The following is a 24,139-nucleotide window of genomic DNA, read 5'->3' as shown; positions in this document are numbered from 1 at the left end:
GCCTATTTTGATTTTTGTCAATGTAAAATAAATGTAAAATATAATTTAATTTTTACTGTGAATTGAAATGGATAGCAAATTTGAAAAAGAGCTACGCTGTGAAGATGAAAAGGAAGTTTTTGTTGCAAAACAGAAAATTGAAAAATATTTTAAAGCCTACGGCAAATATGAGAAGGATGGGGCAAAATTCCAGCTTGGCTTTGCAAATAGTATAATGCTCACTATATCGGAGAGCGAATGCCGACATCCCAGGATTTATTGCCAAATTATTACAGATGTATTTGGCAATGCATTAAAGCCAGAATGTGCTCCAAAGTATTGGATCAACTATGTGAATAACCTTACCAATTTTCATTACCATCTTGTGTCAAAGGTATGGATAACAATTTTGAAGTTTTTGTACTGCAGTTTTTACGTCCGTCAGATGAAACCAAGTCTCCGACTTTAATAGAAAATTCATTTATAAGAGTCCTGGTATTCCTTTTATATTTACTCATTCATTTATAATATAGTTTACATTACATTCTTACTTTTTCATAATAGCATAAATATTTTTTCTTTGCAGAAACAATATGCAATGGCATCACAAATATACCACTATATATGCGAATTCCCTAATTCGAAACTACAAAATGACAATGTTTGTATGACTATCGTTTACCTCTATTGTACACATCTGCATTCACTTACTAAACGACCGGAGGCTCTTGGCGAACTTATTAACGTAGTGGAAAATCTGAAGAATATTTTTGAAGAAATGTTGGAAAGAAACAAGACACATAATTTTCAATACAAGGATGTATTGCGGAAAACAATGATGTACCTATTTCCAAATTCTACTTTGGCCAGACTCAACCAATTATTTAGCAATTTGTCTAGATGCAAAGTTGCTGATATGTTAATAGCACTGTTTAAATTGAATGCAAAACAGAGATTGCCATTGCCACCAATGGAAGAAATTCGCGAGCACTGCCAATACGTTATTGAAACCTTGAGCAAATTTTTTTTGTTCGACGTTGTAGATAGCTTTCAGTCACAGCTTAGTTTATACCTTCTGGAATGTTCCTGCCAGGACATCCGTTTACAAACGCAAAAATCAATAGCAGAAATCTTTTTGCAACTCTATGAATATTTGAAGCTTGTATGTGCGAAAAAACCTATTGAAGGTTTCGAAGCTGCCGTCACAAAGTGTTGTAACCGATTTAAGGAATTGTTTGAGATGCATTCCAAAAATTTAATGGATCATTCGTGGTTCAAGGACGTTCTGGTCTTTCTGAGCACCATTCACACGCAAATGCAAAATACTGCTGTCTTTGCCAATTTTTGGCGGCAAATGACAATGATTTCGTCTTACAGTGCTCTACTTAATTTGTTGCTGGATAGTATGAAGTTGGCTCCGTGCATTTCGTCTGAAACCAAGTTAAACACAATAACCTGTTGCCAAAGTCTTCGAAAACATGTCATTATAAACTTTGCTAACACAGCACTGTCAACATTTGTTTTGTATTGTCAAAATGTTAAGGACGAACCGACTGAAGAGCTTGTACAAAACGATTTGGTTTTAATTGATAAACAGCAAGTAAGTTGCCGGCAATAATTTGCATTTCTTTGTTTCAAATTAAGTAGTTAGTATTTGAATATTTCATATTTATAGAATTTAGATTTTAGAGTGCGAATTTTTATTTTTAAATAATTAAACTTGGTTTATTAATCCCAATTCGTCCTCCGGGACTGTACATTAAAAAAAAGGGAGTACATAGCAGTAAGTGTTCGAATAATTGATTGAACAGTAGTCTACTCAATTGAATCAATTACTTGAACGAATTTTTTGATTTTATTAATAGAACAAAATCTAAGGAGGAATCGCCACAACAGTGGTGGAAGTTCTGAATCCTGACTACAGATAAATCTCCACTATTGTAAGGCCGCTTCGGGGACACTAAAGGTCCTCCTGATGGCAGGGGGTTTTGATGTGGCTATTATCCAGGAACCAAGGGTGCGGAGGAATGGTTCGTGGACTAAGAATTCCGGGATTTAAACTACTCAAGTGCACGGGGAATGGAAGACACAGGGACTGTATTCTTGCAAAGAATAGACAAAATGTTTTTCTTCTTCCGTCGCAAAGCACTGAAGATTTAGTAGTAGCCAGCCATGAAATAAACAAGTCTCATTACTGGCTGGCTTTTAACGTTACTTATAGTTCCCGATGTCCGGAAAATGGGCTGAGTGATCCCGTTACTGAAGCCTGGTAAGGACCCGAGTTTGGGGAAGTGGTATAGACCGATCTCCCTTCTCTCATCAGTAGCAAACACGCTTGAGGCATTACTCCTCCCGACCCTCGTAGGAGAATTTCCAACATAAATAGAACACAACAAACCGCTATAACAACAACAAAAATTCACCGCGCGCGTATTTGTAGTAAACAATGTGGCTGAAGATTTGGTGGCAGATATCTTTAGATTTTTTGCAGCGAAATATGAGGCAAGTTCATTGAGGTGTGTGTAGCTAAAGCAAATAAATAAACAAACAAACAATAGTTTTCGATATCATAGTACTAAAATAAAATAGCAATTAACTTAGGTTCAATGCTATCGATTTATGTTATGTTGTATGTAAAATATAAAATTTTGGGCCGAAAGTTCCTCCACAAACAATTTCAAATTGTGGCTCCGAATCCCCAAGTTAAAAATTTCGTCCCCATTGTCAAAAATAAATCTCCAATTTGGGGAGAAATATCCAATACTGTGAGGAGCTATGTCCAAATATCAACTGACATTGATGAAATTTTGCAAAAAAATATTAAGCAAATATTAACAAAGCTAACTATGCCAAATCTTGTGCTCATCGCTTGAATATTTAAGCCACAACGGTCTCATATATGTAATTAAAGAGATACATGTATATATGGGAACTATATCTAAATCTGAACCGATTTTGATGAAATGTTGCAGTTATATTAAGACCGGTAACAAAACATTTTTTGTGTAGATCGGTTAAAAATTTTTGTTGTAGTTGTAGCCACATTTGCATGTGGAGGTGGCGATCCTCGTCAAGATCCTGTAGGTAAGCAAGCTCGTTTCGTTCCAAAGAACCGATTTCTGCGGTAACATGGTGGTCCTTGACACTACTTAAAGATGTCAATGACTCGAATCATAGGCACTCAGTGTTTATGCAAGAGCCAGTGCCGTCCTGCCTGAAACTCTCCGTTGGGTATCGCTCAGTGTCGACGACTAGCGTTGCAGCAAATTCGTATGAAGCATTCCACTATCCGCAACCTTTGGACGCGCCCGTAAGCTCTCTCGATACTCGCAGACGAGCGTGATGGGATTCGTGCTATGGACCCCGCTAACCCCAGAATCAGCGAGCTGAATCTGGAAATAAACAGGGTAGTCAACGAACATAAGCGGAATTTGTGGCTGGAACACTTGGAGCAATGTAACTTAGGCACCGGTGCAGGCAAACTGTGGGCCACTGTTAAGTCTCTCTCGAACCCCGGTAGACGGGACGACAGGACCTCAGTCACTTTTGGCGAGATAACCGTGACTGATCCGAAAAGATGCACCAGGTTGTTCAACCGTCAATTTATTGTGCATCCCGAGAGAGACAGGGCAAGGAGGAGAGCCATTCGCCGTATTCGTGGTCTCCGAGCCGATGAACAGCCATCACAATTTACCGTGGGCGAAGTTACGAATGTCTTCCGTGGCGCCAAATCTTCCAAGGCGTTGGGCCCCGGCGAAATCTCTACATTGATGCTGAAGAATCTGGATTCACCTGGAGTTGTCTGGAAAATGGGCAGAGTGATCCCGCTACTGAAGCCTGGAAAAGAACCGAGTTTGGAGGAGTCGTACAGACCGATCTCCCTTCTCTCACCAGTGGCAAAGACGCTTGAGGCATTACTCCTCCCGAGCCTCGTAGGAGAATTTCCATTCGCCGAGCATCAACATGGATTTCGGAGACTGCACAGCACAACAACAGCTTTGCATGCCATCACCACACACATTTGCCGTGGCTTCAACCAACCCAGGCCATGTAATAGGACGGTCCTCGTGGCACTGGACCTATCGAAGGCATTCGACACGGTCAGCCATGCCAAATTATTTGAGGACATTGCCAACACGTCCCTCCAGCCAGGCCTGAAACGTTGGGCCGCGAATTATCTGTGTGGCCGCCAGTCATTTGTGGAATTTAGGGATAAGAAGTCAAAACACCATAGAGTGAAACAGGGAGTTCCCCAAGGTGGGGTGATATCTCCGGCTCTGTTTAACCTCTACCTATCCTCCATCCCACCTCCTCCAGACGGCATAGAGATCGTATCATATGCGGACGATTGTACGATCATGGCATCAGGCCCCCCACCCATTGATGACATCTGCGATAGGTTGAACGTCTACCTCAACGAGCTTGCCTCATATTTCGCTGCAAGAAATCTGAAGATATCCGCCACCAAATCTTCAGCCACACTGTTCACTACAAATACGCGTGAGGTGAATACTGAGCTGACTGTGATGGTCGATGGAGAAAGATTCCGACCATCAAGTGTCCCAAAATACTTGGCGTCACATTTGACAGCTCCTACACTTTCTCCCCACATGCCACAGCAATCTGCAATAAAGTCAAAAGTAGAAACAAGGTCCTCAAGTCACTCGCTGGCAGCACTTGGGGTGCAGACAAAGAAACCTTCTTGACCACGTACAAAGCAATTGGCCGGTCTGTGGTAAGTTATGCAGCGCCAGTGTGGTCACGTCAACTTTGTGACACGCAGTGGAATAATATTCAGATCTGTCAGAATGCCGCCCTCCGAACTGCGACGGGCTGTCTCCTCAGTTCTCATGTGGACCACCTCCATCAGGAGACAAAGATCCTACCAGTGCGAAGACATAACTACATGCTGTCTAAGCAATACCTTTTGGGCTGTTATCGCAGAAATGATCCAAATCATCATCTTGTGGATAGATACCCACCGCCTAGAAGCATTAAGGTAGATCTACACGATCTAGAGCGTGAGGTCCAGCGCTACAAGAGAGAACCTCTAGATCAAGCGGCATATCAAGCGGGTCTGAACAACATTCATGCAGACGCGTTAATTGGCTACCGGGTGAATGTAGTCCTTGGAGAACGACCGCCACCCATTGCACCCGAAGAAATCTACCTCCCCCGGCAAACCAGAGTAGTTCTGGCTCAATTACGTTCCGGCAGATGCAGCCGCCTAAATTCCCACAGAGCTAGGATTGATGCCGACGTGCAAGATGTATGTCCCGATTGTAACCAGGGACCGCACGATACACGTCACCTGTTTAACTGTCCGGCCAGACCCACTCGACTCAGACCCAGATCCCTGTGGACGCACCCCATCTTAGTCGCGGAGTTCCTGGGTCTTGACACTCAACAGAATCAAGCAGACGAAAGATAGTACACAATAAACTGCTACAACAACAACAACAACAACCATTTATTTCGATCTTTGCAGAACTCCTTAAATGGAAAAACTTTCGGCAATGATGAGGCTATAAAATCGCACTTGGATCAGTTTTTTGCAGATAAAGGCCAGAAGTTCTATGAGCGTGTAATACTAAATTTGCCAGGAAGATGGCAAAAGGTTATCGAACAAAATGTCAATTATATATTTGATTAAAGTTCATTCTAAGTTTTATTAAAAATGCATTTACTTTCTTTTAAAAAATCCGCAATTACTTTTTAGGCAACCCAATACATGACCTGTATTTGACTAAAAGAATTCATGAACTCACAGAGGGACATGGTTAAATCAAATCAGAAAAGTGCTTTTGAGTCGATCGGTATACTTATCAATGGGTCTAGCTCTTCTCATTCTTAGTGTTACAAACAATTGCAAACAAATTATAATATCCTATACCACAGTGGTGGTGTAGGCTATAAAAAAAATGGTTCAGAATTCCTTTACCGCTGAAAAAAAAAAAAACAAAAAATCCTATACGTAAAAAAAGCAAATACAACCGCTACATATTTAAGATAAATTCAAAGAATTCCGAAGGATAAAAATGTATACACCCATGCAGTCCAGAAATATAGAGATTTTCCTAGACGTTTTCAAACTTCTATGATTGAACTTAGGGTTATGTAGAGCAGATTTATATATCCCAACAAAATTAGGCAACTGTAATATGAACTTGATCTAAATGTATTATAAATAATCGCTCTCTAATCTTTGTAATTTTTTCAGGCTACAGACGGATACAGCGTATTGCTACAAAGCCCCTTACTATTAATAACTAGTCATGCCTTCAAAGTAATTGATAAAATGGATTGCCTTAGTGAGACATCACAGGAAATTCAAACCCTTCTCTACCGTTTTAAGCAAGCTTCTGTTAGCGCTTGTACCGGAAATCAAGCAAACACATGTATCAAGATATACGAAAAATTTTTAAAAATTAAAAATAAATTACCAGAATCGGAGTGGCCTCTCCTTTTAAAGCGTCTATACAAAGCAGTGGCTAAGTGTATGGTAAAAAACCCCCAAATAATACGTGAAACACAAATGTGCTATATAGCCTCACTCCTGCAATTGCCATCCGAAATAGATTTTTGCCAAATTCGTGGTCAAATCACCTTATACTACAGGGATTCGTTCACAGAGGAACAAAAGCAAAACGAAAACGGAGAAGGTCAAATTTGTTCGACGGTGCCGCCGCATGAACACTGTTTGGTTCACATGTTGCAACATAGCACAAATACGTTGAGGCCTCATTTGAAGGTAGCGCGTAAAAGACTTTTACACTGGTTTGAAGTGCAACACATTGTGAAATATTATAAGACTAACACAAACTTGATGAAATCGGTAATATTGTGCAGCCAATCGTTTTATGATTTAGTAATAACGACCCGAGCTACAAAGTTGCCAACGTCGGACGTGCCAAAATTCATTTCTATACACAAGTATTTGAGAGACAAGCTGGATCTCAACCGTTTGGAACAATTAACATATGGCCATACATGTACGAAGGTTTTACTAGAATTCCAAATGAGTCGATCACAAAAGGGATCGCTTGAATCGCAGGAATTTGCTGAAGATCAACTAGAACGATTGCTGATGCACAAAGAAATGGAATCGTTGACTATTTGCACTGAACTTCAATATGTAAAATGGGCATATGATGCGTATGTGGCCTTTGAACAATTCTTTCTTAAGGTGTGTATAAATGCGTTGAATCGAATTGTATTTGTATTTTTTTTTTTAATTATGATAATACCCATACAAAAGACAATTTTGATTTGCAACTTAAGTATAAAATAAAAAAGAAGAGTTACAACTTGTGTAGATGATTAACTTAAAGTAAATAAAGTGAACATAGAATAATGTATTCTCCTCACTCCTCACTCAACAATAAACATTTCTGTTTCTTTTTTTCAGTTTGATGAGGAACAAATATCGAGCGATGAGGCACTTATTGATTGGGAGGCAATCATTGAGGATCTGGGGGCAGTGGCTCAATTTTTGGAAATGAGTAGTTATACGGAATATGCTTCCCATGTTTGGATGCTGCATTATAAGATATCACAACTACTACTCGATGACATCTCTTCGCTAAAGGCTTTGACATTTTTTTGTGAAAACTCTTCATTTTATGAAGAGAATGAAAGGGATATAAATCTGGATAAAGAAATTGAATTACACCTACCCACTATCACAAATTCTTTGGAGAATATTGAATCTTTACATAGACGCAAGCAGAATTTAATATTATTGGTCACACTACATGTGGGCTTCTATTATATTCGTTGTTCCAAGTACACTTTTGGACAAATGTTGCTGCAGTATGTTGAGGAAAAACATAATGCCTTACCCGATCGACTGGGAGCTTATGATTTAATTACCGCTAATTTAGATGTGATAAGGTATAAGTTGTTGTGGAGGCATTACCACCATGCTGAAAAGGACCTTAGTAGCCATGTTGTCAAAAATGTGTTGCTAAATCAAAGTCTGATTGGAGAAATTGAACAAATTCTAGAGCGTATGAAAAAATTTGTCTGTGTTGCAAGCGAAGCACTGTCTTACCACAAACTAATATTCAACATGGTTCAAGATTTGGCTGAATGCTCAGCAAATAGACTATATGAAAATGTTGTTATTTCGTTGTATGCAGCTGCATGCAAGTGTGCCTTACTAAACAGTTTTGCTTTACGCATGGCCCAGGTGATGTCCACTTGGATGCATATTAATTTACAAATGGAATACATTGATAATGCACAGGTAAGGAAGAAATTAGTTATTGTAGGCTAATAAAAATATTCTGCTTCGAAAAGAAGCAGAAGAAGAAAGAGCACCAGGATAGCACCAGGTGCAGGATATTATAACACGCAATGTGGTGTAAGAACCAAATATTTAAGCATGGATTTACTTTCTTGATCAACCAGTACATGTCTATTTGTCCGTCGATTCGTGGATATTTGGAAAGTGGATATTTCCGGAGCACACACACGATTATGTTTTATATATACCTTTATGTATGTATAGAATAGTTCATTTATAATTTTTCGGAAAGGCAATTCAGACAGGAAATCTAAGAAGTGATAACATTTCTAATAAAGATGCAAAGGAGATTAAAATACTATGGTTCGAGTTAGGTACGGTTTTTGGACTCAACATTAGGTCTGTTCGCGTACTTTTCCAGTAAAAATTCGCAGGAGAGCAGCAAAAATTTGCAGTTTCTCAATTTTCAAACTGTGAAAATTTGCTCTTCTGGTGACAAATAAAGTATGCTAACCAATTCCATATCGTCCATCCGCTTAGTCCAAATGTGGCATACTTTTTCCAACATTTCGGCTGGTATCTCTCCAATAAATGTTTCAATGTTGTCTTCCACTGCGTCAATTGAAGCGGGCTTGTCCATATAGACATGGGCTTTAACATAGCCCCACAAAAAATAGTCTTAAGGCGTTAAATTGCACGATCTAGGCGGCCAATTGACCGTTACCGCGAAATAAAATGTTTACCGAACTCGCCTGGCATGTGACACCGTCTTGTTGAAACCACATGTCAAGCTCTTGCATTTTGGGCAAAAAAAAGTTGGAAATCATCTCACGATAGCGCTCACCATTCACTGTTACGTTACGATTTGCATCGTCTTTGAAGAAGTACGGTCCAACGATGCCAACAGCCCATAAACCGTACCAAACTGTGAATTTTTCTGGATGCATTGGTAGCTCATGCAATGCTTCTGACTGATCTTCACTCCTAAATCGACAAAACGAAACGAGCGTGAGCTAATAAAACCAGTGTTGCCAAAAAAATAATGGCAAAAAATATCACCTTTTACTTTCTAAAGCGATGGGAACCAGAAGGCATCTTCCTTCTCCTGTGATAGCACTATGGTCGAAAACGCCTGATTTCGATTACAGACTGACTCTCAAGCAACCTGCATTTCATTGCCCGGCTTTCGCGTCTAACAGATACTGGCACTTAGTTGGGGACACAATACCAGACATGTACCAACTTAGGGGCGTGGGTTGGAAACAGTTGAGGATTTTGTAAGTAGCCCGGAATTCCCAACATAGATTTTCTTTTTAGAGGTTACTTTTTTTAGTATTTACATCGCACAACAAGCCGATTACTGGCTTAGGTGTATGTCCATAGCGGCATTGGTGGATTAATTTCCGGGTCCTCTTTTTAACCCAATCTAACATAGCGCATCATTGAGACAAAACAATTGCAACATTAACCATATATATGTAGGATGGTAACCCCGACGATGTTAGCAAGAGACGGACAGTAGATAAAGAAAAGGATAGACATCCGACTCTGGTATACGTCAGGATCAGACTCTGTTTCTCAGAGAGTACTTACTTTAATTGGCTGTGACAGAATATTTGTTCCACTAGCCGAACGTAGAATAGCGTTCCAAGCGCCTCGATCTTCTGCGCTCATTCTAAAATCTCTGACACCAAGTTTCGAGGTGTCTCCCACCACTTGATCTTTCCATCGGGCTTTTGGTCTTCGCGGTTTGCGTGTACCACAGTGTTTGCCTTCAAAAGACTTCTTTGCTGGAGCTTCTTCATGCATTCGGACAACATGACCTAGCCAACGCAGCCGTTGTATTTTGATGCGTGTAACTATGTTATCGTCGTCATACAGCTCATACAGCTCTTGGTTCATACGTCGCCTATATTCTCCATTATCGCAAACTGGTCCATATATTTTACGAAGAATCTTTTTCTCAAATACTCCAAGCACTGCCTCATCTGCTTTCACAAGTACCCATACTTCAGAACCATATAACAACACAGGTAATCTTCGTCTGTCGAGAGGTGGCCTTTGTTTCTAAACTGCTTACTTAGTCCAAAGTAGCATCTGTGAGCCAGTTATATTCTTCGCTTAATCTCAAAACTGGTGTCAATCGTTTCGGTTACGGCGGTGCCGAGAAAGTGGTTCCCAACTTTCTCCATTTTCTTTATCTGCTCGGTTGTGCAAGGCTTTTTGGGAGTTGAAACCATCCATTTCGTCTTATCTCCATTTACTGCCACACCCATTTTCACTGACTCTCTTTCGATTCTTTCAAAGGCTGCAGTTACTACTTCCGGTGAGCGACTTATGATATCGATGTCGTCGTCATAGGCGAGTAGCATGTGTTCTCTTGTGATTAGTGTCCCATATCTATTCACATCTGCATCTCGTATAATCTATAATCGGCTGTCTCCTTTTCTGAAACCTCGTTTGGTATTAAATGGTTCGGAGAGATTCTTTCTTATTCTTACTGAGGAAAGCGTATCAGCAAGTGCCATCCTGCAGAGTCTAATTAATTTTGCAGGGATACCAAACTCAGACATGGATTGAAATACCTTTGAACGTAAAGGAGTATCGATAACGGCTTTGTAATCAACAAAGAGATTGTAGATGTTGATTTGTCCTTCTCGGGTCTTTTTCAGGATTTGGCGCAGTGTGAATATCTGGTCTAGGGTGGATTTACCAGGTCTTAAGCCGCATTGATAGGGCCCAATTATTTCATTGGCTTTAGGTTTTAATCTTTCATACAGTACGCTCGAGAGTATCTTGTATGCGATGGGGAGGAGACTTATTCCCCTGTAGTTGGCACATTCCGTCTTGTCTCCTTTCTTGGGTATGACGCATAGTATGCGTATGCGTTCTTCTAGCCAGATTGCGCAGATAAGCTGATGCATACGCCTTATCAGCGTGTCGCCTCCGGTCTTAATAGTTCAGCGGGTAACCCGTCGACTCCTGCGGAACAAGGAATGCTTTCATCAAGCAGTTTCTCAGAGAGTAAATAGTTTTAATATTTCATTTAAATCAGCTAACTAACTTCCATCGGTTTTTAATATCTTGAACCGAAATCCCATATTGCATTTACTTATGAGGGGATGCAACACCCTTGCAACAACTAGTGGTTAACACTTACAGCCAAAACCACTAACTTTTTGTCACTGTATTCGGTCGAAAATTCTTCAAATCATCTGTATTTCGTTTATAAAATCAGCAAATTTCGATGAATTGGCGTACGAATCTAGTGACAAAAGTTAGTGATTTTGGCAGTTAAATACCAGTTTAATTTTTAAGCATATGTTGTTATTGTCACATAAATGAATCGTCCTAAAAACTCTATTAGGGTCATAGTATAAACGAGTAAAAATGTTTGAGATAAGAAAAGTGAAACATTTGGAATGTCTTTACTTTCCAGATACGCTTTCTGTGGTGCGAATATTCACAAAAAAATGATGCATTGATGGGTTTTAAAACTTACTTTTTTTAACTTCAATACATTTCTGTTTTTTTTTTAGACAAAACTGAAAATTATTGAATACATTATGGGCATAAAGAGTTTGAAAGAGTTGTGTGGGAATTCCACACCAACAACAGCATCAACTGCTCTTAAATACTGCGATAAGCCATCTGAAAATATTAGCGAAGCAATTCCTTATAATGCCGTGGGTATGGAGGCTACGCGTCGACTGGTTCCAGTGCAATTATCTCCGATAAAAACTGTATGCATTATATATGATTTTTTAAATTTTCAATTTTTTTACTCATATTTTAAAATGTTCATAGGGAAAATTACAATTACGGCCAGACGCAGTGAATACCAATCTGAAGAGCTATTTCAAATATAAAATCGATACCAAAACTCTACCAAACAATGAGCTGCTTGGATGGACATATTTTACAATTGCATGTTTAAATGCTCGCCTATACTTTTTGGTTGAAGACTATGTTCAACTTGAGCCGTTCTATGAAAAAGGAAGACAGTGGATTAAAATGCGAGAGAACAATTTCAACAAAATGTATTTTAAAAACGTCGAACTTATGGCTGTACAGCATTTTGCAAATTTCCTTAGAGCCAGTCGTCAGCAGAAGGCAGCGATTGAATGTCTCGAGTATGGTGTAGATCTTTGTGGGACTAAAAAGTTTGATATAGATGTAGTTTTTCGCATCAACTTTAGATTGCAAATGTTTGAGGCGCAACGGGAGTTGGACAGAACGAAGGAAACCAAACTCCCTTGTGACATGTTCGAAAAAGCGTGGAAATATAATATGACTCCGGAAAAACTAATATACAATCGTGAAAAAGTTAAAAGTTCTTTGAAAGATCAAATGATGCAGCTAGCTATGACCTCACATAAGAAAAATACTGCAGTCAGTGGAAGTTTATCCACAAGAAAGAATAAAACGCAAACAAGTAGAAGTAGCAGCTCCAGTCCCGAGGTAAAGGACCAACTAAACGAAAGACTTAATTTTAGGATATGCGAAGATAGCATAGAAATTATAGACTCGGATAGTGAAAGCGGGAAGTATAAAAGCAAGGAGCATTACACTCCGAAAATTCCTAGAAAAACATCGAAAACGTCTTCGACTAAAAAATTGTCTAAACAAATGAATGCTCAACGCTATGAAAACCAACTCTCAGATTCGAAAGGTTTGCAAGAATCTACTGTTTTTCCTACAGCACCTCTTAAATCAAGCTCAATAAGGGGGGCAGCCGTCTCATCATCTGCCGCGGTAGAAAATTTTAAAGCTAAAGAAAATATACCCCATAATGATGTGGACCTTTTAGTAAGAATGAAAAACTTGGAACTATCGGATAAGCCAAAACAGAAAAAAGGTAAAATAGTTTTAAGCAAATCACCAATGGATAACAAAGCCGATACGTCGGTAATCATGATTGAAGATTCACCAATTATAAGACCTGTGGAAATGTCTGCATCAAAACCCCGTGGTCGACCCAGGAAAAATAAATCGGTTGTCACTGAAGTTGTGAAGATTGTCGAATCAACGGCACGACCCACACGTAGACGTCGAAATTTAGTTAATGAAAATCTTGAACTAAATTGTTGCCCTTCTTCGAATGAAGTCTTAATTACGTCGAGCAGCAGTAGCACATCCACGCCAAAAATAACATCATCCGCGATAAAAACCAAAAAGCGCCAGAAGATATAAAAATTTGTTTTCAATATATATAAATAAACGCATTAAATTATTTATCCTACTAGTATTAAATTTCATTTGCCATTACTATCGATCATATTCAAGAAGATTATATTAATTTTAAAGCTTATTTTAATAAGCAATATCTATTTCATGCCCTATGTTCTCAATTTATTGAATTGCAGCCGCTGAGAATCTTATGTATTTTATTATTTGCAGTTTAGTTTATTTACTTTAGTTAATAAATCAAATATTATTACAAACAATTAAATAGCATTGTTAATAAATGATAATGAATCAATAAATAGAAGTTCTGAGGGTTCTTATTCTTATAACGACATTTAGGTTAGAAAATTTGCATTTGACAATTTTACTTTAACAAAGCCTCTAGAAGCATTCGAACATATGCCTCTTGCGCTGGTAATCATAGCACGCTTCCTACTCGCTTACCAGATCGCTCAAAGGAATAACATTTGGATATGTTCGGGCTGCACTTTATGTCCTTTCGTAAAAAAATCCCTCAAGTATGTACAGCGGTCAAAAAAAGTATTCATCATTCAATGTTTTTTTTTTAATAAGTCTACAAAAGACAATTGGAATAAAAACATATTAAACTAATGATGCAGTAGTGATTGTGTGATATATATGTACACAATTTCATTGTTTTTAAAGAAAAAAATAGTATTTATTGGAACAAAAAGGGCCATTTTACAGCTGAACACAAAAAATTAAACAAAAAAAGTATTCATCATTGCAAAAAAACAAAAAAATAAATAACATAATTTAAAAAAATTAATACTTTGTTATTCGACCACCGCGTCTTATAACTTCTTTTAAACGGTTTGAAATCGATTGGACTAATTTAGCGGTTATATTTTGGTCTATATTAGTCCATTCCTCCATTATCACCTGTTGCATTTGACTCTTGCTCGAAAAATTGCGCGTTCTCAATTTGCGTTCGAGATGTTCCCAAAGATGTTCAAGTCGGGACTTTGAGGAGGAGTTTTAATGACTTTGGGGCAGTTATACAGCATCCACATCTTGGTATTTAAAGCAGAATGTTTGGGGTCATTATCTTGATAATATTGAAAGTTATTACCAAGCCCAAGTTTTACAGCACTATCTTTTAAATTCCTCTTTAAAATGTCAATGTAATACTTATGATCCATTACTCCATTAATAATTTCAAGATTTCCCGCTCCTGAAGCCGCCATACACCCCCAAACCATTAAACCACCTCCACCATGTTTTACAGTAGCAACTGTGTTTCGTTCTTCAAGCTCTGTATTTGGTTTTCTGTACACTATGACCTTTCCATCGCACCCAAAAAGATTAAACTTGCTCTCGTCTGCAAAAATGACTGTTTTCCAAAATGATTCGGGCTGTTTTACATACATTTTTGCGAAGTTTAGCCTTTTCACTCGGTTTATTTTATTTATAAAGGGCTTCTTACGTGCAGTTCTTCCTCTGTAACTATGCCTTTTGAGTGTATTTCGAATTGTTTGTGTAGTAACTTCCTTCCCTAAATATTCCATAGTGTTTTTACGAAGAATGGTCGCATTTGTCTTCGGAGTTTTCTGAACTTGCCGCACTAGCCAACGCACATCTCCAACTGAAAGTGCTTTTGGTCGACCAGATCTTGGTTTATTGTCAACAGTTTTCGTTTCTGTCCACTTTCTGATGATGGATTGTATAGTAGATCGTGGTCTATTTAATATTTCACTGATAGTTTTTTGAGTTAAACCATTCCTGTGGTGTTTTATTATCAAAACTTTTTCCTCATCAGAAACCTCGTTTTGCTTACGACCCATTTTGACAAAAACTATATTTTCAATGGAATTAAATATTTGCTGTCAAGGGCAAAGCCTCCTTTACTAAATAAAACAGAAAAGGGGGATTCCCAAATAATATTTGAATTTGACTTTGATGATAGCACATCAATGATGAATACTTTTTTTGTTCTGTTTTTGGTGTTATTATATAAAATTGCATTTTTTGCGCTAATTAAAATTATTTTTTGAATTTATTTTAAAACATATTACGAAAAATAAACTATTGCATAAAACTGCATTATTTGTTTACTTTAAATTTTCTTCAATTACCCAAAATAAGTGAATTTATTATCAATTTTGCTAATGATGAATACTTTTTTTGACCGCTGTATGTGCAGTATATGAAAAAATTTTCAGTAAAAAACAAAAAATTGTTAGTTTCAAATGTTTATGCTTGCATATGTATGTATGTACTCTTGGAGATACATATACGGCCTTATTTACACTTTACTTTATAGGGCGCACCTCCGATTGCGCTGAAATTTTGTATGCAGATGTGTGTTGACCTTCCCGGGTACAATTTTTGGACATGTTTTCCTTTTGGGGGAGGGGGTCTTGGTTTGGCCCCCAGGGGTCCCAGTAGCCTTCCCCAAAAACGGACTTCAGATTCGTGTTCCTGGGGTCCAAATTAGGGGGTGTGCAAAAAATTAAAAAATCGGTTGTGCGCCCTATAAGGTGTATTTTTTCCGAATGCTCCATACGGAGTGGCTGCAACGGCAGTCGGTAACAAGTGGAGAGTTTAAGTGAGAGGCCGGGTGGCACTGGTTCATGCTGAAATACTGAGTAACTATGATGCTCGATTTGACAAGGTGAGTTATCGGCACTTTAAATAAGTAATGGCTGTCACGTTCCCGCGGCGATCGGTCTTATGGACCAGAACGGGCTTGCTTGTTACCTCCTGATGAATCTGAGAAAATCTAGTCTTTTACAAAAAATACCAAAACGTCTTTATTATGGAATAAAAATGAAAGAGACTCAAAAAAATGTGACAGTTATTCAAATACGAAAAAGTATAATAGCTTGTTAAAATAATTCAATGAAGATGTGATTAAAAATGTGTGAATGACAGTAGTTTAGATATCCAACATTCCCTCGCACTTAATTTGCTTTCCCTTTAAATCTTTTCCGAATTCTTTCCGATCTTCTGGGGGTAAACTGTTGCCGACGTTTTCCACAGGGGCGTGACATTTCGCTGTTTTGACAGTTTTGTTTTCCGCTAGTTCCTTGTCCGTTGGATTGCATATTTTGGGAAGCTTCCACAATTGTGGTTTGACCTGAAGCTTGATTAGCTGGTTCTAACCTCTCACAACTGCTTGCGATGTTGGTTTGTTCGATAACTGTTGAGTGTCGTTCACTTGTTTCTACGCTTGGATTCATATTAGAATAGTTATCTGGAATTAATATGTCTATATCGTCATTAGCTGTCTTTTTTGATACATGACATTGTTTAGTTATATTGTTTCCACTCGTTTCTATTCTGCTTTTTATTTGATTTTGATGCCTTCGGACTTCGCCCTGCGCTGTTTTTACTGTAAACATTAAATTTCCCATTGTTGCTTTTATTTCTCCTTCAACCCAGCGTTTTTTACCAGAGAAATTTCGTACATAAACCTTTTGACCAATAGATAACTTCGAAGAAAATTTTGATAATTCGTGCTTCACAGGAAACATTGCGGTTAAAATTGTACGAGGCTGACGACCGTGAAGTAATTCTGCTGGAGATTTACCAGTATGTGGGTTTGGTGTTGATCTATATGTTACCAAATACTTGTACAACGCCTGTTCTTGATTTGGTTGTTCCTTACTTATCTTAGTAAAAGCTGTCTTAAAAGTTCGAACAAAACGCTCAGCTAATCCATTCGAAGCCGGATGAAACGGGGCTGTTGTCAGATGCTCAATAGCGTTTACTTCACAAAACCTTTTAAATTCAGATGACGTGAATTGTGTACCATTATCAGTTACAATGGTACGTGGTAGACCTTCAATTGCGAAAAAACTTTGTAAAGCTGCTATAGTTGATCCCGAGGTAGCTACAGATACTGGCCTGACAAAAGGAAATTTGGAGTACGAATCAACTGCAATAAGCCACATTTTGTTTAAAAATGGACCAGCAAAATCAATGTGTATTCTTTCCCATGGTTGCTCAGCTTCGGGCCATGCAGAAAATACTTGTTTCGGATTATCCCCATTTTCTTGACAAATCGTACATTTTTTTGCATACTCTCAATTTCTTGGTCAATATTCGGAAACCACACATATCTTCTTGCTAATTGCTTCATTCTACATGCACCCCAATGTCCGTCATGTAGCATACTCAAAACTTTTGAGCGAAGTGAGCTTGGAACTATTACACGTGAGTGTTCATTGTGCAGAAGAAGCACATCCTTTTCGATAGAAATCGAATATTTTCTTGCAAAATACGGATTGAAAGAAGCCTCCGATTTATTCTCCTCCGGCCAGCCATTTTTCACATAATTCGTGATAACTTTTAGTGTTTCGTCGCTTTTTGTGTGCAATGCTACAGTTTCGGAATCAATAGGACAGTCTTGCAATATCGTCTTATAAACATCATCAATATATAACACCTCCGATTCAGTTTTATCGAATTCTTTATCATCTCCCATTGGCAATCTTGATAATGCGTCAGCGTTTGCATGATGAGAAGTTGTTTTATACTTTATAGAATATTCGTATGCTTGCAGTGTAATGGCCCAGCGTTGAAGTCGATGCAATGTCATGATAGGAAGCTTTTTGAAGGGATGAAATATTGTAGTAAGAGCTTGATGATCTGTTACTAATTCAAAGTGTCTACCATATAGATACTGGTGAAACTTGGTCACACCAAATATTATGGCAAGAGCCTCCTTCTCTATTTGAGAATAATTAACTTGAGAAGCATTTAGCGTTTTTGAAGCAAAGCATATTGGTTTTTCAGAGCCATCAGGAAATCTGTGAGACAAAACTGATCCAATTCCGCGGTTGGAAGCGTCGGTTGCGAGCATGATTGGATATTTATCATCATAATGAACCAATTTGGTAGCGTTCACAATATCTTGTCGTAAAGTTTTGAAAGCTGTTTCTTGTAGATCAGTCCAAACAAATTTTGCATTTAATTTTCTGAGTTCATTTAGTGGAGCTGCAGTTTTCGAAAAATTCGGAATAAATTTATTATAATAATTAATTTTTCCTATAAATGATTCCAATTATTTAATATTTGATGGCCTTGGCATATTCTGAATTGCAGCCAAACGTTTTTCTGAAGGTCTTATACCATCACAGTCAATAATGTGGCCTACATATTCGACCAAAGATTTCGAAATCTCACATTTCTCAGTTTTACATTTGAGTCCATGATATTTTAGTTTCTCCAGCACATTAGTCAAGTTCTGAATATGTTCACTGTTTGTTTTTCCTGTTATAATTACGTCATCAAGGTAAATTGCGCATCCAGGAATATCTGCTAATGTTTCCTCCATGAATCTCTGAAAAATTGCGGGTGCACTTGCAATCCCGAAAGGCATACGCTTATATTGATATAAACCAAAAGGAGTATTTATAACCATAATTCTTTTTGCTGCATCAGACAATTCAATCTGCAAATATGCTTCACTCAAGTCAATTTTAGAGAAATACCGACCTCCTTGAAGTTTGTGGAATAATTCTTCGATTCTTGGTATGGGATATCTTTCAATTTTTATTTGGGAATTTAAAGTAACTTTAAAATCGGCGCAAACCCTTATGGAACCATTTGGTTTTGGAACCACCACAATTGGCGAAGCCCATTCACTCGAATTTATTGGCTCTATGACGCCATTGGAGACCAAACGGTCAATTTCCTCTCGAACTTTGTCGTGTAACGCAAATGGAATATTGTAAGGTTTCATAAATTTTGGAACTGCATCGGGCTTAAGGGTAATATCTGCTTTAAACGTTGGACAGTGTCCAAGTCCTTCAGAAAAAACTTCATTGAAATTGTTTAAGACTTGTTTCAATCTACATTCTAAATCCGTAAGAGAGTCATTTGAAACTTGCAAGCAGTTTTCGATCACTAGGTTATTGTATGGACTTTTTATCTGAAAATCAAATTCTTTAAACCAATCGAATCCAAATATGTTCACAACATTTTCCAAATCAACAACGTAAAGTTGTAAATTTCGTGTTTGGTTGCCGACCTTAACATCCACATTAACCACCCCTTTTAGAGCCAACATAGCTCCTCCATACGCTTTTAATGTTTTATTACTTGGACTACACAAAGGTTGTTTTAATTTCTTGTAGACGTCAAGTCCAATCAATGAGCATGAAGCTCCAGTGTCTAATTGAAATGGCAATTCTTCGTTATTTACCTTAATAGTGATCATGAGTTTATCATTCTTTCCATTATTGACGGTGTCGATTGCTTCAACGTGACTTATAGACGATTCCTCTACCTCCATTTCATGAATTTGTTGACTATTTCCAAGCTTACCTTGTGCTTGACATACTTTCGATATATGTCCAAGCTTCGAGCATCTATTGCATCTGGTTCTATTCTTAAAGTGATAACATTCTTCTCTCTGATGAGACTTTCCACAGCCTGGACAAGACTGTAAATTCTTGAAAGTAAGCTTTCCCTTTGATTTACTTTCTGAAACATTATAACGTTGAATAGCGTGAACTTCATTTGTCGGCTCCTTAGTATCTTCGATCTCATCCGACGCCTTAACAGTTGCTTCAAAAATTGAACAAATTTGCAGCACCTCTTCTAAAGATGGATTTGATTTTTGCAAACAAGCTGTTCGGACTTTCTTATGTGGAGTGTATAACACAATCATATCCCTTATTTTGTTATCGACGTAGGATTGTCTGCAGTATTCATTTTCACACGTAAAATTACATTCTCTGGCTACACCTCTTAGATCTGCAACCCAATCAACGTATTTCTGATTCTCCTTCATTCTTGTTTGATTATAAAATTTAAATCGAGCGGCTAAAATGTGCTGTTGACTTCCAAAATGATTTTCTAATGCGGTAACTAACTCCTTGTATGGTTGTACTTCTGCTTTCCCATCAAATAGCCTTTGTAAAAGCTCCAAAACATCAGATCCAACCCAGCTAAGAAAACAAGACCGCTTCGTATCTTCACATTTTACAGAACTTGCTATCATATGCTGTTCCAATTGAAATTGATATGTTGACCATTGTTCTGTTCCACCATTGAAATTTCTGAACGAAGGTATCACCAAAGAGCTCTTGTTCCTCGAAATAACATCTTCCAAAATAGCTTGGTTTTGAGCCAACATTTGTGCCAAAAATGCGTGATTGGTTTCTTGCAGTTGAGCCAAAACCTGCGAAAAATTATTAGAATCCATTGTTTTTTGATTTGTTTCTTATATCCTCGTCGCCAAATGATGAATCTGAGAAAATCTAGTCTTTTACAAAAAATACCAAAACGTCTTTATTATGGAATAAAAATGAAAGAGACTCAAAAAAATGTGACAGTTATTCAAATACGAAAAAGTATAATAGCTTGTTAAAATAATTCAATGAAGATGTGATTAAAAATGTGTGAATGACAGTAGTTTAGATATCCAACACCTCCACATGCAAATGTGGCTACAACAACAACAAGACTTGTCTGAGAAACTATCATCCACATCACTAAAGTCCGGCAGATTTCTGAAAACGGAAAATCCCCATACCTTAATTAAAAGAAAATGGAACGGAAAATCGCCAAGATGGATCCTGTGTGAATGTGTAATTTGGTTGGAGTAGAACCAACTCAGAAGGTGATTAGGAGGGAATTGTCCACACAGCTAGTGTCCCTGAGGAGAGTGGTGTCATTGCTCTCACAATTGCCGATGGATGCGTGAGGAAACACATTATGACAAGATCATGTTGTGAATATGAACTTCTAATGGTCACAGTGCATTCTTGTGTTAGCCTCATCGCCAGCACTACAGTTGTTGCATGATAATTTGACAGCATTGTTCTTATCCAGGAATGGAGACGTTGTTGGTCGACTAAGAATTCATGAATTGAAACTACTTAATGGTACGGGGAAATGGAAATATAGAACATGTATTTTTAAAAGGAGCAATCCAGATGTTTATAATCTAAGCACTGAATATAATTTGGTCTTGAATTTAGTAAATCACACTACTGGCTGGTGTCCCTCATGACATACGATTCAGAAAATTCGCCTTCAAACATAAAGTTGCTGGTAAGGCCGCTACTGCAAGGATCGATCGCCGCGGGAACAGGCTGGCCATTGGTTATTAAAAGACGCCAATAACCCGCCCTGTCATATTGAGCAGCAAAGGCACTCAGTACCGGCAAGAGCCGGTGCCGCCCGTCCTCTCACTGAGGCTCTCCGATCGATACCGATGATTATCCGCGACTGCCGTTGCAGCTACTCCGTATGGAGCATTCCACTAACCGCAACCTGTGGATGCGCCAAGAAGCTCGCATCTAAACCTCACGTGACTGCAATGAACATCACAATGTTCCAGCCTGTGTGTTGCTCACAGCTATCCCGTGCCAAGGCATCATGCCGTATTCTACTATGGTTCTTTCCATAGTTGTTCTGAGATAAAACACGGCAATTTTGGTGCCACAATATGCTTGTCTATTGAAGTTCAATTTAAACCTTATACCGAATGGGCTATGAACGTTTGTCACTGTAAGAGTCTAACGCAATCAAAGTGCCACTTGGCGGTTTAATGTGCACTTTTGATGAGAAATAAAACAAAAATTTAAATTGGCAGAAACTTGAAGTACATTCAGTTAAATTTTTTAAATTATAAAAATTATACTTAACCTTCAGACTCTAGTTTCTTCTCTCTAATTTGACTTCTGATTTCCGATGGGACCAGGGATTTTTTTCGGTCTTGACTCCAGCCTCCTTTATTGTGTTTAGTCTTTAATTTTCTTAACGCCGTTACATTTGCCTGTATGGCTTTGTTCTTTTCTCACGTGTTGGCGGCTTCGAAGGTAAATAAACATTGGGGGTTTTCGCAAGTAATTTTATTTTTATTTTTCCAGTTTTTATAGCACGCGATGGTAACTGAAGAGCAAATTAAAAAGATCGGATCAGTGCTGAATAACAAGGAGCGTCCGCTGAAAGAACGATTCCGTGCTTTATTTACACTGAAAAATCTGGGAGGTGAGGATGCAATTGGGGAGATAAGTCGTGCATTCGCCGATGATTCAGCGCTGTTAAAACATGAATTGGCCTATTGCCTGGGGCAAATGCAAGATAAAAAAGCATTGGACATCCTAACAAAAGTTCTAGAAGATACTGCACAAGAACCCATGGTGCGTCATGAAGCTGCTGAAGCGATGGGTGCCATAGGGGATGCGAGCATCATACCGATTTTGGAAAAGTATAAAAATGATCCAGTGGTTGAAGTGTCGGAGACGTGTTCAATTGCACTCGATCGCGTTAAATGGATTCAGAGTGGCCAAAGTGTGGACGATACAAATCCCTATGCATCAGTGGATCCCTCACCGCCAGCGGAAAACAAATCAGTCGTAGAATTGAAAGCTATTTACTTGGACCCAAAACAAAGTTTATTTGATCGCTACCGAGCCATGTTTAGTTTGCGAAATCTAAGAACGGAAGAAGCCGTTCTGGCCATTACCGAAGGTTTAAAGGATTCCTCGGCCTTGTTTCGTCATGAGGTAGCCTTTGTTTTAGGTCAATTACAAGCACCATGCAGCATACCTTTCTTGAAAGAGAACTTAGAAGATAGACTGGAAAACGAAATGGTACGTCATGAGTGTGCTGAAGCGTTAGGAGCCATTGCCACCGACGAGTGCATCGATATCTTAAGCCGCTATGCTGAAGATGAAAAGCGCGTTGTCAAGGAATCCTGTGTTATTGCTCTGGATATGTGTGAGTACGAGAACAGCCCAGAGTTCCAGTATGCTGATGGCTTATTAAATTTGAAAAAATAAATAAATAATAACCACGATGTTTTTTTTAGTAATTTTTAAAAATACATACTATACTTTAGTATTATTTAACAATTAATGATTTTAAATGTTTTAGGTGTCGATTATGGATTGTAGCTTCACGATAGTTGCGTTGGAGACAATACCATGAAATAAAAATTAGTACAATTTTAGAAGTTTTTCTCGTAAAAATAATTGTAAAAACATGTGGAATTCAATAGACAAAAGAAATTTTCTATAACAAATTCGACCGTTGTCAACTCAACTGAAGTTGGGTTGCAATCCACAATCGACCCATTTAACAATATAAAAGTATTTGGATTTGGATAACTGATACGCGACTGGGTAGCTGTGAGCACCACACAGGCTGGAAATTTCAGGTCCGATCTGTGTGGTGTTCATCGTTGTCACGAGAACGCTGCGAGCTACGGGGCATTCACAGGTTGCAAATGGTGGAATGTTCCATATGGAGCAGCTGCAAGAGCAGTCCTTTCTTGCAAGAAAGCACTCGGTATCGAGCAGAGAGGTTTTGTGTGAGGCCGGGCGGCATCGGCTCTTGCATAAATAATGTGTGCCCATGATATGACAAGGCGAGTTATTGTCACCTTTAAATAACCAATGGCCACCCAGTCCACGCGGCGATCGGTCCTTTGGATCAGAACGAGCTTGACGAGGACCGCCACCTCCACATGAAAATGTGGCTACAACAACAACATTTGGATGTTAAAGATTTCATTTTTAATTTTTGGGAAATTTTTTAAATGCTGAAAAGACAAAGTGCTGTGACGCTATTTCCAAAGAGATTGGCTGGTCCAGAAAATTTGTATAAATAAGGCCAAATGAAAATGTATGTCTAATGATTTGTAACAATTTTATAATTAATAGAGTCTTGAAATATTTTATAAATCTAGGGCAAATTTATGCTAGAACCAGGCACTGCTGATGGCTCCAGTAGTGAGCTATT

General features: G+C 38.4%; 4 protein-coding genes across 5 annotated transcripts; 2 read left to right on the top strand and 2 right to left on the bottom strand.

Moving 5' to 3' along the window:
* The first annotated feature begins 82 nt into the window (after window positions 1–82).
* LOC106096015 (protein three rows) lies at window positions 83–13,619 on the top strand. The gene is made up of 6 exons (XM_059370288.1): window positions 83–373; window positions 566–1,579; window positions 6,200–7,165; window positions 7,388–8,227; window positions 11,767–11,970; window positions 12,035–13,619. The coding sequence occupies exons 1-6, from the start codon at window positions 215–217 to the stop codon at window positions 13,418–13,420; spliced, it is 4,569 nt and encodes a 1,522-aa protein (XP_059226271.1). The 5' UTR covers window positions 83–214; the 3' UTR covers window positions 13,421–13,619.
* A 2,719-nt stretch (window positions 13,620–16,338) lies between these two features.
* Window positions 16,339–17,331, bottom strand: LOC131997938 (uncharacterized protein K02A2.6-like). Its single transcript, XM_059369825.1, has one exon. The coding sequence runs from the start codon at window positions 17,329–17,331 to the stop codon at window positions 16,339–16,341; it is 993 nt and encodes a 330-aa protein (XP_059225808.1).
* A 1,112-nt stretch (window positions 17,332–18,443) lies between these two features.
* Window positions 18,444–20,591, bottom strand: LOC131997937 (uncharacterized protein K02A2.6-like). Its single transcript, XM_059369824.1, has one exon. The coding sequence runs from the start codon at window positions 20,589–20,591 to the stop codon at window positions 18,444–18,446; it is 2,148 nt and encodes a 715-aa protein (XP_059225807.1).
* Window positions 20,592–22,138: 1,547 nt separating this feature from the next.
* LOC106081053 (deoxyhypusine hydroxylase) lies at window positions 22,139–23,254 on the top strand. Of its 2 annotated transcripts, none has more exons than XM_013242745.2 (2): window positions 22,139–22,212; window positions 22,273–23,254. In XM_013242745.2, the coding sequence occupies exons 1-2, from the start codon at window positions 22,174–22,176 to the stop codon at window positions 23,176–23,178; spliced, it is 945 nt and encodes a 314-aa protein (XP_013098199.1). In that variant the 5' UTR covers window positions 22,139–22,173; the 3' UTR covers window positions 23,179–23,254. The 2 variants fall into 2 exon arrangements, with proteins under 2 accessions (XP_013098199.1, XP_013098200.1); XM_013242746.2 differs by having other exon boundaries at window positions 22,152–22,212; window positions 22,264–23,254.
* The last annotated feature ends 885 nt before the right edge of the window (window positions 23,255–24,139 follow it).

The sequence above is a fragment of the Stomoxys calcitrans genome, chromosome 5 (assembly GCF_963082655.1).
Source record: "Stomoxys calcitrans chromosome 5, idStoCalc2.1, whole genome shotgun sequence".
Taxonomy (NCBI): Eukaryota; Metazoa; Arthropoda; class Insecta; order Diptera; family Muscidae; genus Stomoxys; species Stomoxys calcitrans.
Note: the sequence above shows the minus strand (reverse complement) of the source record. Positions and strands in the feature narration are given on the sequence as shown.

What these genes read in the sequence shown, in the direction of transcription:
- LOC106096015 (XM_059370288.1), top strand. Translation starts at nt 215, where the DNA reads ATGCTCACTATATCGGAGAGCGAATGCCGACATCCCAGGATTTATTGC. An exon ending in TTGAACAATTCTTTCTTAAG is followed by an intron (nt 7,166 to 7,387) that starts GTGTGTATAAAT and finishes TCTTTTTTTCAG; the next exon opens with TTTGATGAGGAACAAATATC. An exon ending in AATTATCTCCGATAAAAACT is followed by an intron (nt 11,971 to 12,034) that starts GTATGCATTATA and finishes AAATGTTCATAG; the next exon opens with GGAAAATTACAATTACGGCC.
- LOC131997938 (XM_059369825.1), bottom strand. Translation starts at nt 17,331, where the DNA reads ATGTGGCTTATTGCAGTTGATTCGTACTCCAAATTTCCTTTTGTCAGG.
- LOC131997937 (XM_059369824.1), bottom strand. Translation starts at nt 20,591, where the DNA reads ATGGATTCTAATAATTTTTCGCAGGTTTTGGCTCAACTGCAAGAAACC.
- LOC106081053 (XM_013242745.2), top strand. Translation starts at nt 22,174, where the DNA reads ATGGCTTTGTTCTTTTCTCACGTGTTGGCGGCTTCGAAG. An exon ending in ACGTGTTGGCGGCTTCGAAG is followed by an intron (nt 22,213 to 22,272) that starts GTAAATAAACAT and finishes CAGTTTTTATAG; the next exon opens with CACGCGATGGTAACTGAAGA.